The 14,591-nt window shown below is 44.0% G+C and overlaps 1 protein-coding gene across 3 annotated transcripts in view; it reads left to right on the forward strand.

Annotated features, from left to right (window-relative positions):
* Kiaa0040 (KIAA0040 ortholog) overlaps positions 1-14,190 on the forward strand; it is a 39,905-nt gene extending 25,715 nt beyond the window's left edge. For all 3 annotated transcript variants that reach the window (XM_045150494.1, XM_045150508.1, XM_045150503.1), the window contains exon 2: positions 11,095-14,190. In XM_045150494.1, coding sequence (XP_045006429.1) covers positions 11,228-11,521 — 294 coding nt within the window. In that variant the 5' untranslated portion in view covers positions 11,095-11,227 and the 3' untranslated portion in view covers positions 11,522-14,190. The remainder of the gene's footprint in view (positions 1-11,094) is intronic.
* The last annotated feature ends 401 nt before the right edge of the window (positions 14,191-14,591 follow it).

Here is a 14,591-nt window from a genome sequence, read left to right on the forward strand (position 1 = left end):
AGGGATGTTTATTTTGGCCCATCTTGTTGGTTGAGGTTAAATCATTATCACATCTATTGCCTGGCTAGGCTGTGAGACACTGTAGCAATAGGATGGAGTTAATTCTCAGAACACCTATTAATATCAACTCTGTTTCACAAATGAGAAGACAAGCCCAAGGGAGAAAGAGGCTGACTTTCAGTGTGACACAGTGAGTGAGTGACAGAGCCAGAATTCAGGCCACCATCTGTGGTCTCAGGAACGCTGCTCTAGAGCATTAAGGTGAGCTGCACTTGGTCAGAGCTGTGCTTGAGGAGAGCCGTGGGAACTCACTGTACATTGTTGAAAGCATTGCCAACAGGAGCTTTTTCATCAGTTGCATTAGTCAGGATAGGTTCAACTTCTGCAGATCTCAGTGGCTTCTCCCAACTGAGGCTTATTGTCAAAAGATGGGTTCTGTGCCATAGTCATTCAGAAGCGTCTTCATCTCTGCTGCAATTCCCCCCCCCCCACCTCCGTCCTTGCAACTTGCCATGTGAACACACAGAAAGAGAAGGAGAAGACCATGGCCAGCATTCAGTCCCATGGTGCCACAGATATGCAGAGGAGCTACCAAGGATGCTCTAGCACATGCCCAGGAAGACAGCATGGTGGGCCTTTTACAAGACACTGCCAAAGAGCTCTCTGTGGGAGAAACCTGCAAGAAGATGAGCTGAGAAGCAGAAAACATTAGTTCTAACTGTCCTGGGTATTTGCTGACCTCCAGCCAAGAGTCCTCAGACTTCTGGCTAATAAGCACAGAAATCCAATCAGGTGGCCCAATTCCCCAACTCAGGATTCTTCAACTCTAAAATGTCCTTTATGATAAAGCATCTTTGTTTATTATTTTTAATAGCTCTAGGTTCTACTATATTGATAGTCTATTTGAACTTCTATCCATAATTACAACCATAATTACATACATTGATTCTGAGGAAAAAATACTATCTGTTTTCTTTTAACAATCAATATCTAGTTACATATCATATATGCATACTTGAGGGGAAAGGGAGCCTCCACCTGTTAGTAGGACTAGTTGATTGAAACAATTAATTAAATTGTGAGAAAATATACAAACTTTTTTTTATAATGTCTAGAGCAGGTTTTACTAATAAATATAATGGTCTACAAGAAGATCATTTGCCATGATAAGATAATTTTTGTACAATACAGTCTGACATCTGTTAGGGGGCATCTGAGCATGCCAGGTTGGCAAGGTAAAAACCGTCAGAAAAATATCTACACCTAGCAGCAGAGTTAATAACTAGCAGTGGAGGTTCCACTCTGTGCTCTCACAGCTGGGGCGCCTCAGATTCTGAAGTGCGTGATATTATCATAACCATAGGGATTTTGCAAGGCAGGGTGGTTTAAGAGCTGGGACAAAGTTTGGGCAGGCATGGTGGAGAGGTCTGGACAGAATAAGTTATTAACAGCTCCCAGGAAAGATGGTGAGAGGTCAGATAAAGACTGACTGATGTGATTATTTGGGGAAGGAGAAAGAAAAACAAAAATAATGTATTACACATATCCATCCAGATTTGGACTTCATAAGAAACTAGAGCTAAAAAAAGGGTGGGGGCAGAACAGAATCCAGGGACATTTCTGAGAGTTGTGCTCATATCTAGAGAACATCTGAGCCAGGCTGTGTCTAACCCTCCACCACCATCACCCTCGTCCTGCTACCATCTTTCCCCAAACAACCAGAAGGGTCGCCCTCACCTGTCTCGCCTATCTCTTCTTCATACCTTGGTGTCCTTTCTCAGTTTTTTCAAGGTAGGGTTCTCACTAGCCCAAGCTGACCTGCATCTCACCCAGTAGTCCCTGGCTTGAATCTACAGGAATCCTCCTACCTCTGCTTACCAAGTGTGGGATTAAAGGTGTGTGCCACCATTCCCAGTTACCTTGATGTTTTTTTATGAAATGCAGATACATTATATTTCCTCCTTGCTCAAAACCCCATGGCTCTCACAGCACATGCCAGCCTTGGTGGAGACTTGTGAGAGCCTTTAGATGTGGGCCCACCTGCATAGTGGTCTCGTGTAATCCCCATCTTGTTCCACCACCATTGCAGTGCTCAGCTCAGTTGTCCCTTCAGGTCTTTTTCAGGAAAAGCGGTATGCTCAGTTACTCACCTAATAAAAATTTCAATAAATGTTATTTCTCTGTGTTTCTGAACTTTTGGAGAACACTTAATAGTGTAGTACCAATTGAACTCATTGCTGTAAATTTAGAGACACTTCACCTGAAAAGGAACCTGAGGGTGAAGAAAAAACATGTTACACATATTACTTGGAAATACACTTAAAATAAGATTATCTTATGTTTCTAGGCAGTTTGGGCTCTCTGGCTAATTTTTTAATTCAGATCTCAGCTCAGTCATCTCTACACAGAGCCCTAACCTCCCTTATGGGTCACTTTTGCCTTTTATCCACCTGTAAAGCATCTTGTTTGTTCTTCATAGTATTTATATAATTATACTTTTATACCTGCGTACATGGTTCGTTAATGAATATTTGCTTCCCATATTAGATTTTGAGTACCGCACTATAAGGGCAGGGATCTAGTTGGCTTGTTCCTTGATATTCATGTCCCAACCCAGCTCCCAACCCTTAGGTACTCACAAACCATGGCCCAGTGCAAACAAGGACATCTTGACTATCATTCCTTTCCATGTTTTCTCCTTCAGTCCCTTCAGGCAGTTGTTTGCTCTTTCTCTTGCACCCATCCCATAGCCCATTGCACAGAAGTTGACCATAGGACTCATCACACCACACTGCTTCTATTCCTGTTTCTCCTGTCTGCTAGACTGGGGAGAACTCAGTATCTGAACACATAGGGCCAGATATATTGCTAGTGTTCAACAGATGTTTATGATGTTAGGTTAGATAATCTCTGTATTATCTGTAGTATATAGCTGGGAAGAAGAGATTCTTCATTCACTTTTTTCTCAAGTTTCTATCTTCCTGCACATGAGATGATAGAGAACATTGACACTAGTGAGAAGACCTGGGTTTGAGCCTGGGATCAACCTGCATGACCTTGGCAAGTTACTGAGCCTTAGCTGCACAACTGAAGCTTAATAAGCTTTTCTTATAATGATGTTGCAAGGATCAAAAAGGATCAGTATATTTCATGTGTCATGACAACACTGAGCAAGAAGTCACACTGAAAGAGGCTCCCCACACTAGGATATCTAACCTAGAGATAAAGCTCTTCCCCTAACCCCCTAGCCCTTAATTCATCCTTCTTTCAACACAAGGCTCATAAATGAGGGTTATCTACTCAACTTGAATTTGCAATAGTTCCTCAACCTGAAAATCATCTAGAAACATTCAAACCACTACAGATATAAATTTGGGGACCCCACTCCATATCTATTGAATCAGGACCTCCAGGAGTCATGGTCAGGAATCTGTGAATTTAACTTTCTGAGTGACATTTCCGAGCCAGCAGCCCATCCTGCTATCACATAGCATCCATGGGCAGAGGAGATAATAGCAACAGTGATAATCCCGACCCAGGCAGAATGCACCACGGATACATGGGAGCAAAGGCCTGAGTGGAGCTCTTTGCCCCTGACTTCAATTTTAAGCCGCCTCCACCCACACACCCTGGAGTCTGCAACAGCAGCAGAGGATCTCAGAAGACTCCAAGGGAAAAGAGCCTCTCACTCTGCCCCATCCCTCCACAAAGCTAAAGATTGGCACCATTTAGAGGTCCCCGTGGAATTTGTCTTGGGGATCAAATTGGGTCCATCATGGACCTTATCATTAATATTTCTAGAAGGCATTTTGCTATCATAAACACTGTTCTTGAACTTTTTGTGTATTATTTCATCTAATAAACAGGAGCAGTAAGATGATGCAAAGTAAAATGCTCCACTGCCTCATGGAGCACTCCAGAAGGGTATCAGCTCCTGAGCCAGCCTGGGCTCAACCCTGCAGCAACATTTGGTTCTCAGAGGTTGGATCCAGTCTCCTTAAGAAGTGGCCTGCCCCTCTGTACTCCCAGAGGTTCCAAAGCCTGGGAGTGTGGCTTGGGCCTGAAAACAGCCAGAAGTCTCCTCAAACCTCATCTGTGGGCTAAATCATGCTCTGGATTCCTACACGTATTCCCCAGGTGGCCCTTCTCCATCATGTCATGGGATGCCAGAATCTAGAATTCTAGCCACAGGGGGGCAGACTGGCGGTAAGCAGAAAGGCTGACCTTGAAGCTCTTTTCTCTCAAAGGGGTAGAGGAGCTGTGTTTCTATGACAATGATGATTGAGCTGGGGGGCAGGGAGCTCAAGGCTAGAATTAGTCTGTTGTTATTGCAAGACAGCCCACTATTTTATGGATTATGATTATATAGTATTATACAGTTTACAAAACACATGAAATATACTAATCATTTTTAATCCTCACAAAATCATTATCAGAAACGCTTATTAGCTTCATCTTGTAGTTAAAGCTCAGTAACTTGCCAAGGTCATGCAGGTTGATCCCAGGCTCAAACCCAGGTCTTCTCACTAGTGTCAGTGTTCTTTATCATCTCATGTGCAGGCAGATAGAAACTTGAGAAAAAAGTGAATGAAGAATCTCTTCTTCCCAGCTATATACTACAGATAATACAAAGATTAATAATACTTTGTTTCCCGGAAACTGAAGGCAATCTTCCCTTGTTCGTTCTCCTTAGATCCGCCCCGCCCCCCCCAAGAGGTGGAGCTTCATTGGCACCTATTGTTAGTTTTACTAGAATAAATGAATTACATGTCAGTGTCATTGATACCTGAAAGCCAGTAAAAGGACAGGTCTCCCTGAGTACATACTATGCACAAGGTATAGTTTCTTTTGCATTGCAATCCCATGAAAGACCTAACTTTTAATTCATACCACTGAGGAGATATTTGATTGTTTCCTAGAAATGCTAATAATGCAAAGCTCATAAATACTAATGAAACACTATAGATTAGCAAAGCTCAGCAAGTAACCTAAGGGGCCTAGACGAGAATGCTTAGATTAAAAAATATAAAGAATACCTTTTAATCGAATTTTCCCCAGACTGGGCTCCCAGATGTTAATGAATACTCTCCTTGGCTGTGTGGAGAGCTGACTCCAGTAAGTGCCTTTAGGAATGCAGAAGTGAGTTATTGACTTAGCTCTAGCTTCAAAGAAATATGTTTACTCAAAGGCTATTTGGGGTGCCTGGGATGGATGAGTTGTAGACAAAGGTGGGAGGGCAGGAGATCCTGGGACATTGAGATGAACACGTAATTCAAAGGCATGCTTCCATTTCAGCCAACTAAACAGTCTAAGTTGGAATTTGCTTATTATATTTGGTTTGATGACATGATCCTTCAATAATAATAACTCCCCTATACTATACACAGCTCCACGCTGTCAGGAAGTGTAACTTTGTCATTCATTGCTGAACCCACAACACCCAGCACAGAGTGTGGCACTTACCAGGTGTCCAACATATGCATGTTAAATGACTAATGAGCTCTCTCAAGGCATTTTCCAGAGCTTTTCAGATTTTGTTGACTGCTCCTAAAGGACAGCTGTGATCACAGTGTTGTACTGTTACAAAGTTCCCAAACTCCCACAACCCATCTACCGTAGCCACCACTTACCCTTCTAAGTTCTCTCTGGTCTTCTCCCACCTGTGTTCCAGGGTCATTGGGAGACAACCCTTGAGCACTAGAAGCTTCACTGCTTGGGATGTTTGAAAGTCCTTTTTACTCAGGTTTCTCTATCAAAATCATACTCATCTTTAAAGGTCCCCTTTAAGTGACTCCCACCTTCCTTAAAAGTGCCCTAATATTCTCCAAAGGCTCAACATTCTTCCTCTGTCCTTGGATTATCCCAAGGGTACCCCTGATGACCTTCTGCTCCCTGCAAGGGACCAGCACCACCCTGATACAAAATAGTTGATAAGGAACTGTGGGGCTAGTGTCATCTGTGAATCCCACAAACACTGTACAAGGAGCCCGTAGTCCCAGGACAGCTTGGTGTAGAATCAAATAGAGAAGAGCACCCAAAGTCTTCCCACAGCACAATGGAAAAATTGCTCTAAATGAGCCAAAAAATACTGGATCACACTTTGCTGAGGCAAAAGTAAGGGTCATAGCAAAGGGAGAAAGCCCAAAAGAGGGAAGATCATATGAGAGGAGAGGGGAGTCATGTGTGGCTGTGGAAGCACCAAAGGCTGCTTGTCTCTCCCAATTGCTAGACGCTTAACGGAGTGCTGAAGATCCATGTCATGGGATGTCCCCAGCCCTTGGGGGCGGGGCTTGGGCAGTGAGAGGATATGGCTTCTTAGAGGACTTTTCTTCATTACCTGTTGCCTTCAAGTTTCACCAGTCCTTTGCTTCCTCTAAGCCTATGCTTGGGCAGGACTTGGGTTCCATTTCATGTCTCTTTTTGCAGTTAGGAAGTGTCTAAAAATGGGAAGTAAATCTCTTTGTAGCCTTTTTGACAATGGACTGGGATAAATGTTGAAATTAGTCTGGGAAATAGCCAGGGATTGTGAGATACAAATCCTGGGCTGCTTGCCAAAAAAACTGGGTTAATTCCATACAGAGGATGGGAGACCTCTGAGCAGTGCCTGTGAACAGTTCACCTATTGGAGCTCTGGAGCCAAACTCCCCAGAATGAACAAGTCCAGCTCTGCCACTCATATACCAAGTAAATATGCCTTCCTGTCTTTACACAAAAGGTGGGAATGGCTGTACCTACTGCTTAGGTTATAATGGAGGTTAAGTGGAGGTAGAAAGTTTCTAGAAGAGTGCCTGGCATATAGCATCTTAAAATGTAGTCTAAAATCATTGTTTTCCTATAGCATTACTTCAGTCTTGGTGGCCAAGGGGTACACACGGTAATAGGTGTCAGTTTGTGCAATTGCAAAAATTGTGCAATAATGCTATTGGGCTGAGGCTACATGCCAGCAGACCAGGCCAGCTGGGACTGGAATGATCACGTGGTCTCTGGATATATAGAACATTGACAGGACACATTACTAAAGGAATTATATTTCCAAAGGCAACTCCTAGGATTCTATATAATGTACCACCCAGAGGGGGTGAGCATGCTATTGGCTGCAGTGCAGGGCAACAGACTTATGCTTGAACTAACCTCAAATTTTGGACGCAGGCACCCTGTGGCTTCTGTCCATAGCCATAGTATCATCCTGTTTTCACTTAAAAAGAAAATGGTGGGAGAATGAACCAAAAGTAAGGACAAAGTAATAGTCCATATGGAAACATACTACTTGGTAATCCAACTTTAAAATATAAATTAAATCAAAAAGTATTTGAATGAAAATCTCAGATAAAGCTGCTCCCAGAAGCCATATGGTATTAACCATAAATTTCAGTGCTAGGAATGAGATACCTCCCAATGAGTTGTTGGCCAGGGAGGCTGCAAAGGCCCATAAAACAATATTGGCTTTTGCCATTGCTTATGGCTGCCCACCAAAACCAGGTGGTAAGTCCATACTACTGAAGATGCCACATGTTTTGGTTACAGGACATAGAGAAACTAAATTGGAAGTTCTCTCCCTGCTGGGTAGCTGTGTTCATACCAGAAAGTGCTATGCAAGCTGTTGACAGAGAAAAGCCATCTGCAGTCCTACCCACCATGGGCCCTGTGTGCTCCCTAACTGACCTGCCATGTAAGATATTTCCACTGGGACAAGAGTGGCATGAATGTTATGGGACTAACCAACTGCTTTTGGATTGGTTTTGAGGCCCAACTCCACAGAAGAGAATTCATGCCTGGTACTGTAAACCTGGTCAAAAGCCTGGGGACATAGACCCTAGTAGGGAATCTGCTGCTGTTGATATGCAGGTCTTGTTTATGTAGCATTAGCCATGATGAGGTCATGAATGCCATCTCTGCTTTGTGTCTGGAAGACAATATTACAAAAAAATATTATTATTATTTTTTTGTTTGTTTGTTTGAGGTAGGGTCTTGTTCTAGCCCAGGCTGACCTAGAATTCACTTGGTAGTCTCAGGGTAGCCTTGAACTCATGGTAATACTCCTACCTCTGCTTCCCAAGTGCTGGGATTGAAGGTGTGCACTACCACGCCCAGCTTGGATTACAAAAAGTTGTTACCACAATGGGCAAAGGTTAATACAAAGATGCATAGTTAGTAACATTGCCAAGAGCAAATGACTACTATTTGCTTGGCCTTAAACAGGGCTTTTAAACCACCTACTCCAAGGCTCAGTGAACCTGGAGAAGAGGAGACAAAGAGAATGTAAGAGCAGGAAGATGAGGAGGAAGGCTGCAAAACACTGTCTTATGGATACAACATGGCTGCTACACTCATGAATTCACAGCAGCTGTGGTTTTCTGCACAAGATTGAGTCCATCAATATTTCACCAGTAGAAAAAGTGTTCAGAAGATCCTACACCTCTAAGAGCAACTAATTACAGTTCATGGTTGCTGGCAGGAGGAGTTACGTTCATCAGTAGCGTAGCCACTGGTGGCTGCCCATTCTACAGTAAATATCCTTCCACCTGTGATCATACAGTGATGATTTTTTTTTAAAGAAATCCTCAGTGAGTAAAGTTCAAGGGGCCAAAAGGGGGGCGGGGCATGAAAGTAAGATGAGGATTAATAGAGAAGAAGAAGTGTTAGTGAAAGGAGATGGGGTTAGGAGGTGAATTGAGGGAATAAGATCAAAATACATTATAGGGCTAGAGAGATGGCTTAGTGTTTAAAGCACTTGACTATGAAGGCTAAGGACCCAAGTTCAATTCTCCAGTACCCACAGAAGCCAGATATATAAGGTAACATATGCATATGAAGTCCATTTAAAAGTCCTGGTGTGCCCATTCTCTCTATTTGCCTCTCTCTCTCTCTCTCCCCTCCCTCCAAATAAGTAAATAAATTAAAAAAATATTTTTTAAAAAAATACATTATATACATGTATGAAAATGTTCAAACTGGCTGGGCTTGGTGGTGCACACCTTTAATCCCAGCACTTGTTGGGGGTGGTGCAGAGGTAGGAGGATTGCTGTAAGTTCAAGGCCAGCCTGGGACTACAGAGTGAGTTTCAGAACAGCCTGGACTAGAGTGAGACACTACCTTGGAAAAATAAAAAATGAACAAACAAAAAAAATGTTAAAACTGAATATGAAATGAGTAACTTTTAAAAATGCCCCAGCTATATTCAGGAGTCTTAGGAGGGTTGCAGTTCTAACCCAGCCTGCTTGAAGTAGCAAAACCTTGTTGATCAGCAAAGTACCAGGTAAAATATCAATAAAACAGTATTGTTAGGGCTGAGTTGATGGCTAAGTAATTAAAAGTGCTTGCCACTTAATGATGAGGGTCTCTTGGGCTAGAGACTGTCAAGTTCAACTTCCCAAAATCCATGTAAAAAGCTGAATGTGGCCACACAGTAACCCCAGTCCACAGCAAGACAGAGACTAGAAAATAGTCAGGGCTCACAGACAGATCCTCCCATACCATCCCAAGGAAATACATGGGTAACTACTGAGAAAAGGACACCTGATGTTCTCCTCTGATCTGTCTATACACACACATGGGGTGCACACATCTGCATACACACAATAAAAAACCCAACGTCATTATCATATCTATAGCTCCTGTGCTTTCTCAGCATTCTTGAGAGGATGCTAGACTCCTTGTCTAGAAGTCTATGTTTACTGCAGCTCTGTGTGGCCTCAGATACATTGATTTACCACTTTGAAGCACTTTAAAGTTTATCAAATTCAAGTGAAAGCTAGTCTAAGTCTCCAGCTTGAAAAAATCAGTGATTCTTCATATTTTGGTCCAGGGAAATGTGTTACATACCATGAAGTCTCTTAAATTTGCTTGAGTTATCTGGTCTTTACAGTCATCTTTGGATGCAAGAACTTATGGATTCCAGAATCCACAAGAGCCTGTGAGACCTTATACCTGAGAGCTAAGCTCTAAGATATGTGTGCAGAGGTGACCTAGGGGTGGCCTTCTAAGAGTCCTCTGTCCTTGTTGCAATGGATAAGAGTAGGTATCAAGACCAGAGTTGGCATACATGCCCTGAGGTATTTAAATGAGATCTGTTCCTAGTTAAGAGCTTTTCCTCACCCAGCTACCGTTGATGGAGTTAATCCACCCATATGACAGACTCAGTGGTATCTTTATCATATTGTGACCATATTACAAAGATAGAGATGATTCCCAACTTCAGAGTAGGTTGTAGCCTAACAGGTCATTTGCAAAGGAAGAGGTGGCGTTCTGTTTGAGAGCTAGAGAGTGGGCCCTGAGGGACACTGGGATCAGGATAGGAACAGGGAGGCTTCCTCAGGACTCAACCTCAGTTTCCAAGTACCAGTTCTGAAAGAGCTGTACAGCTCCTTTCTCCCTGGGAATAAAAGTAATAGGCAGGGAAGGCGACCTGGGGATGTTTGCTTGTGGGGTGGAAAACAGGAGGGTAACGAGAGACACAAAGGTAGAAAGCAGAGCCAGGAATAGGAATGGGACATAAGGAGGGAGGGAAACACAGAAGAGTAACGAAGGCAGGATGAGGCAAGATGAACACTGATGACCACTTAGCCTGGGGGAAGCCCCAACCCCCTGCCAACCACAGCAAAACGTAAACAGTTCCTTAAGTCTTAATAAGCATCAAAAATGGCAAGCTGTATATCTCACAGGTCAGATGCAGACCTACCCTGTGGGAAATGTGCACTCCGCACCTGTCAGGTGAACTGCAGTCTAAAGAAGATAGAGAGCTGCCAGTGGAAAGGGTAAAGGGACAAATTCCTAACCAAAATAAACTCACAGGATAGCCACAGTGATTCATCTGTCCAACAACTGCTAATCACCTACTGTGTACCAGACCTGATACCGTCCTTACAATCCTTACATTCTAAGTCAAGATCACGCATGTGCAGAGCAAGAAGTACTCAATGCTTATTGACTAAATGCATGCACTTATCTTGTTTATTGAGTCTCAGTACAATTTCAGTAAGCTCTTTGCAAATCTTTAATTCCTTCCCCTTTCTAGGCCTAAAACCTCTGATGCTACGAAAATGATAGACTATTCCCATTGCATTTCTCTTGAATTATCTCTTTTAATTTCTTCAGATGCTCTTAGTGGCATGCCTAAACCCAGAGCTGGAAGAGGACTAAATTGCAAGAGGCCAAGACTGCATCCTGTGAAGCCCAGGACTTGCTGGAGACTCGCAAGGGTCCTCTGGCCACACACTAGCCTAGCACTATGGAGAGACTCAGCTCCTTCTTCAGCTCTGTCTGGGACACCATCCTGACCAAACACCAAGAGGGCATCTTCAGCATCGCCTGGGCTATTATCCTGGCGCTGCCCCTGTTGGTTATCCTCACACTCCTCTTCATCTGTTGCCATTGCTGCTGCAGCCGGCCAGGCAAGAATAGCCAACAGCCAGAGCAAAACAAGAGGAAGAAGAAGAAAAAGAAGAAGAATGAAGAAGACCTCTGGATCTCCGCTCAACCCAACCTCCTCCAGATGGAGAAGAGACCATCACTGCCTGTCTAGTGAGGCAGGAAGCCCAGGTGTCCTCCCCTGGAGCCAGGCCTCCTTCCAGCCACACAGACTCAGGAGGAGTCCCAGAAGTGATGTACTCATGCCTCCCGATTACTCCACCAAGGAGCAAATGTCAGACTGTCACAGTGGAGAGGAGCATATGGATAATCCCTCCTCTATCCGGGCAGCTATGTGACAGCTATGTGACCAGTAACAATGTACTTTGCCCTAGGTCAAGCATGCATTAAACACCTCTGGTGTACCTGTCCTGAAAGCACAGAGCACACTTCTCCGTGCAGCTTAGGTGGCTTCCAAGTAAGCACATGCCCATTGCATATGCATCGATATACATACCCCGGCACATGCAGGCGCCAGGAACATGGAGCAGCACATTCTGTTCAAGTGGCCACTGAATATGTATTTCTTATGAAGCAGTTCACTATGTCCATTTGAAGAATTGTCTCATGGGAAAACATGGCCAGATTTAGATGTATATGCACACTTACATAGCTGTTCAAGGCCCCTGTGTGCTGTCTATTCTGTATTTCATTCAGGTCAGAGATGGGTGCTTTTGTTTTCCTACACCTACATAGCCTTTTAGTAGAAATATATTTGGACCTTCCAGGAAACTGGTACAGTCCCCCACCCAGCGGGTAGTGATACAGACATAGCTAGTTCCTATGCTTCTGGCCCTTCACCTGTGCCTAAAAATTTATGGATCAATTCGTGAAAATTCTTGTGGTCAAAGACCTCTGGGATGTTACTCCATAACCACTCAGAAAATCACCCTTGTATATAAGCACGATGAAGAGTTCTGAGCAGTGGCTGCTAGAAAGCTATGGCAGCCCACTTGTTCACAGCCATGGGCTGCAGTTGTGTACCTGTGTGACACATGTGCCGACAGAAAGGGTACGGAGACACCGTACCTGGGCCAGGTAGCGTCTGTGCAACCAGAGGCTTTCGGTAGGAAAGGAATGAGGACGATCTCAAGTGCAGACTCAAGGAAGGCGCCACACACTGGAAACCACTCCTGAGTTTGTAACCATGTGTTGTGCGTCGCAGATGGGATGCAGAAGTAACAGTTTAAATGCAAGTAGACTGAGGCTTATTATAAAGAAGTTGATTATTTATCTTAATGCTCAGGCAAGTGTCTTACACATGGTAGGTACTCATAACTGGTTGCTTTTGGAAGTAATGATGTTAAGGGTAAACTTGCAATACCTCACCAATTCCCCCAAGTATCCTTCTCTTCCAAGAGTCCCCATTCATTGCTGCAGTGGTTGGCAAGACCAGGGTTGAGTTGGCATGGGCCCCGAGATGTATGAGGACATGCACCCGATCTGCTCTGAGTTGAGCTTTTCCTCACCCAGCGAACACCAAGAAACATGGTTAATGATGAACTGGGTGGTATTTCAGTCATATTGTGACCACGTTATTAAAAATGGCAAATTTCAAACTTAGGAGTAGCCTGTGTTCTGACAGCTCATTTACAAATGTACTGGGAAGCTCTTGAAATATTTTCCCATGGAAACTGTTCTAGAGAGTGGCAAAAAATCACTGTCTAATTAATAACATGGCTAAACTATGACATTTGTAATAGCAAAAACTAAATTCAACAAGACTATGTAAACGGAAAGATGTACTCTCTCTCTTCTCTTGGGCTGCCTGGTGCCCACCTGCTGTCCAGATGTACACCAGGCTCTTGGAGGGTAGGCATAAGCCCTCACACCTGGATCTTCTAACCGATAACCCTGTGAATCATAATTTAAATTTACATATATTTTGGAGCCACTCACATTCACCCTACATAGCGGTAAGGTCCCCAGGCCCTTGGACGCTCTAGAAAAACCTCTTTGACTAGAGGCAGCCTTCCTGATTCTCTGTCCCCTTGTCACCTGAGAGCTTTCGCAGCATCTGGCTGCCCCTGCACATCATAGGAGGGCCAGTCCTCTCCTTGAACCACATGCCTTGCTGTCCAGTGCTTCCCACCAGGAGGGGGTGCCCTTTCCCCCTCCAACTCTCAGTCTCCCTAGGATAGACAACCTGAGGGGATGTGGAGCCTGACAGCAGAGGTGGGATGTCAGATGTGACCTTCAAAAGTCTATCACCAGGATCAGGGACCATATAAGTATCATGGTTTCCATGGCAACTGGCTGCCAGTTTGAATTAAGACAGCGATCAGTTGTCACTGCTGTGACAAGGGCTCCGTCTCCAGGCACAGTATCCCTACTGACTCCTAATCAAATGGACTTGAGCCAGTTATAGTCACAAACCACCTAGAGGCTCACGTTTCAGTTGCATCCATATTCTAGAATTCAGAAGACACACCACCGAGCAGCCTAACCTCTTCCCAGCCCCGCCTCCCTGACAGCCTAGGCCTGTGCAGAGCTCCTGTGTGCAGCCCTCACATGGCTGCTGGATAGCAGAGGCCTCTGAGCAGCCTCGGCCAGACTCAACACAGTGAGGGAGGTCTTCTCTCCATTGCTCAACAGATGTTGCTTTTTTAAAAAAAATTCTTGGAGGGAGGGCCACCGGGAAAAGGGAACAGGAAAATGTAGAGAAAGAGCAGTCACTTTTTCAAGAAGAATATATAAATGATCAAAGTTGCGTAGTATTTGTTAGTATTTTTCTGTAAAATTCAAACACATAAAATTTATTTAAATAAATATTTTGCAAACAGAGGCCTTTACTTGCTGAAGTGAACTGCTTTCTTATCATTAGACACTACTGTCACTCGGTCACCACTCAAATGGCAGATACAGGGCTCTCCCTCTGGGACACAAAAGTTCCTGCCTGGTCACTCACTGCCTTCCCTGAGTTACAGGCCAGAGAATCAGAGACATTTGTCTCTTTGCATGGCAGACTCAAGGGCTGAACTGAGAGATGCTAGCTACAGAAAGACATACTTATGTTCCCTGGCTTCACTTACAAATGCCTTCCAGTGAGGTCAATTAATGTCTTCTTACAGGAAAGTAGGAAATAATACCTAAGAAAAACTGGCTGGGTGTTGTGGTGAACGCCTTTAATCCCAGCACTCAGGAGGCAGAGGTAGGAGGATCAACCATGAGTTCAAGGTCACCCT

Source organism: Jaculus jaculus, chromosome 1, assembly GCF_020740685.1.
Source record: "Jaculus jaculus isolate mJacJac1 chromosome 1, mJacJac1.mat.Y.cur, whole genome shotgun sequence".
Classification (NCBI taxonomy): Eukaryota; Metazoa; Chordata; class Mammalia; order Rodentia; family Dipodidae; genus Jaculus; species Jaculus jaculus.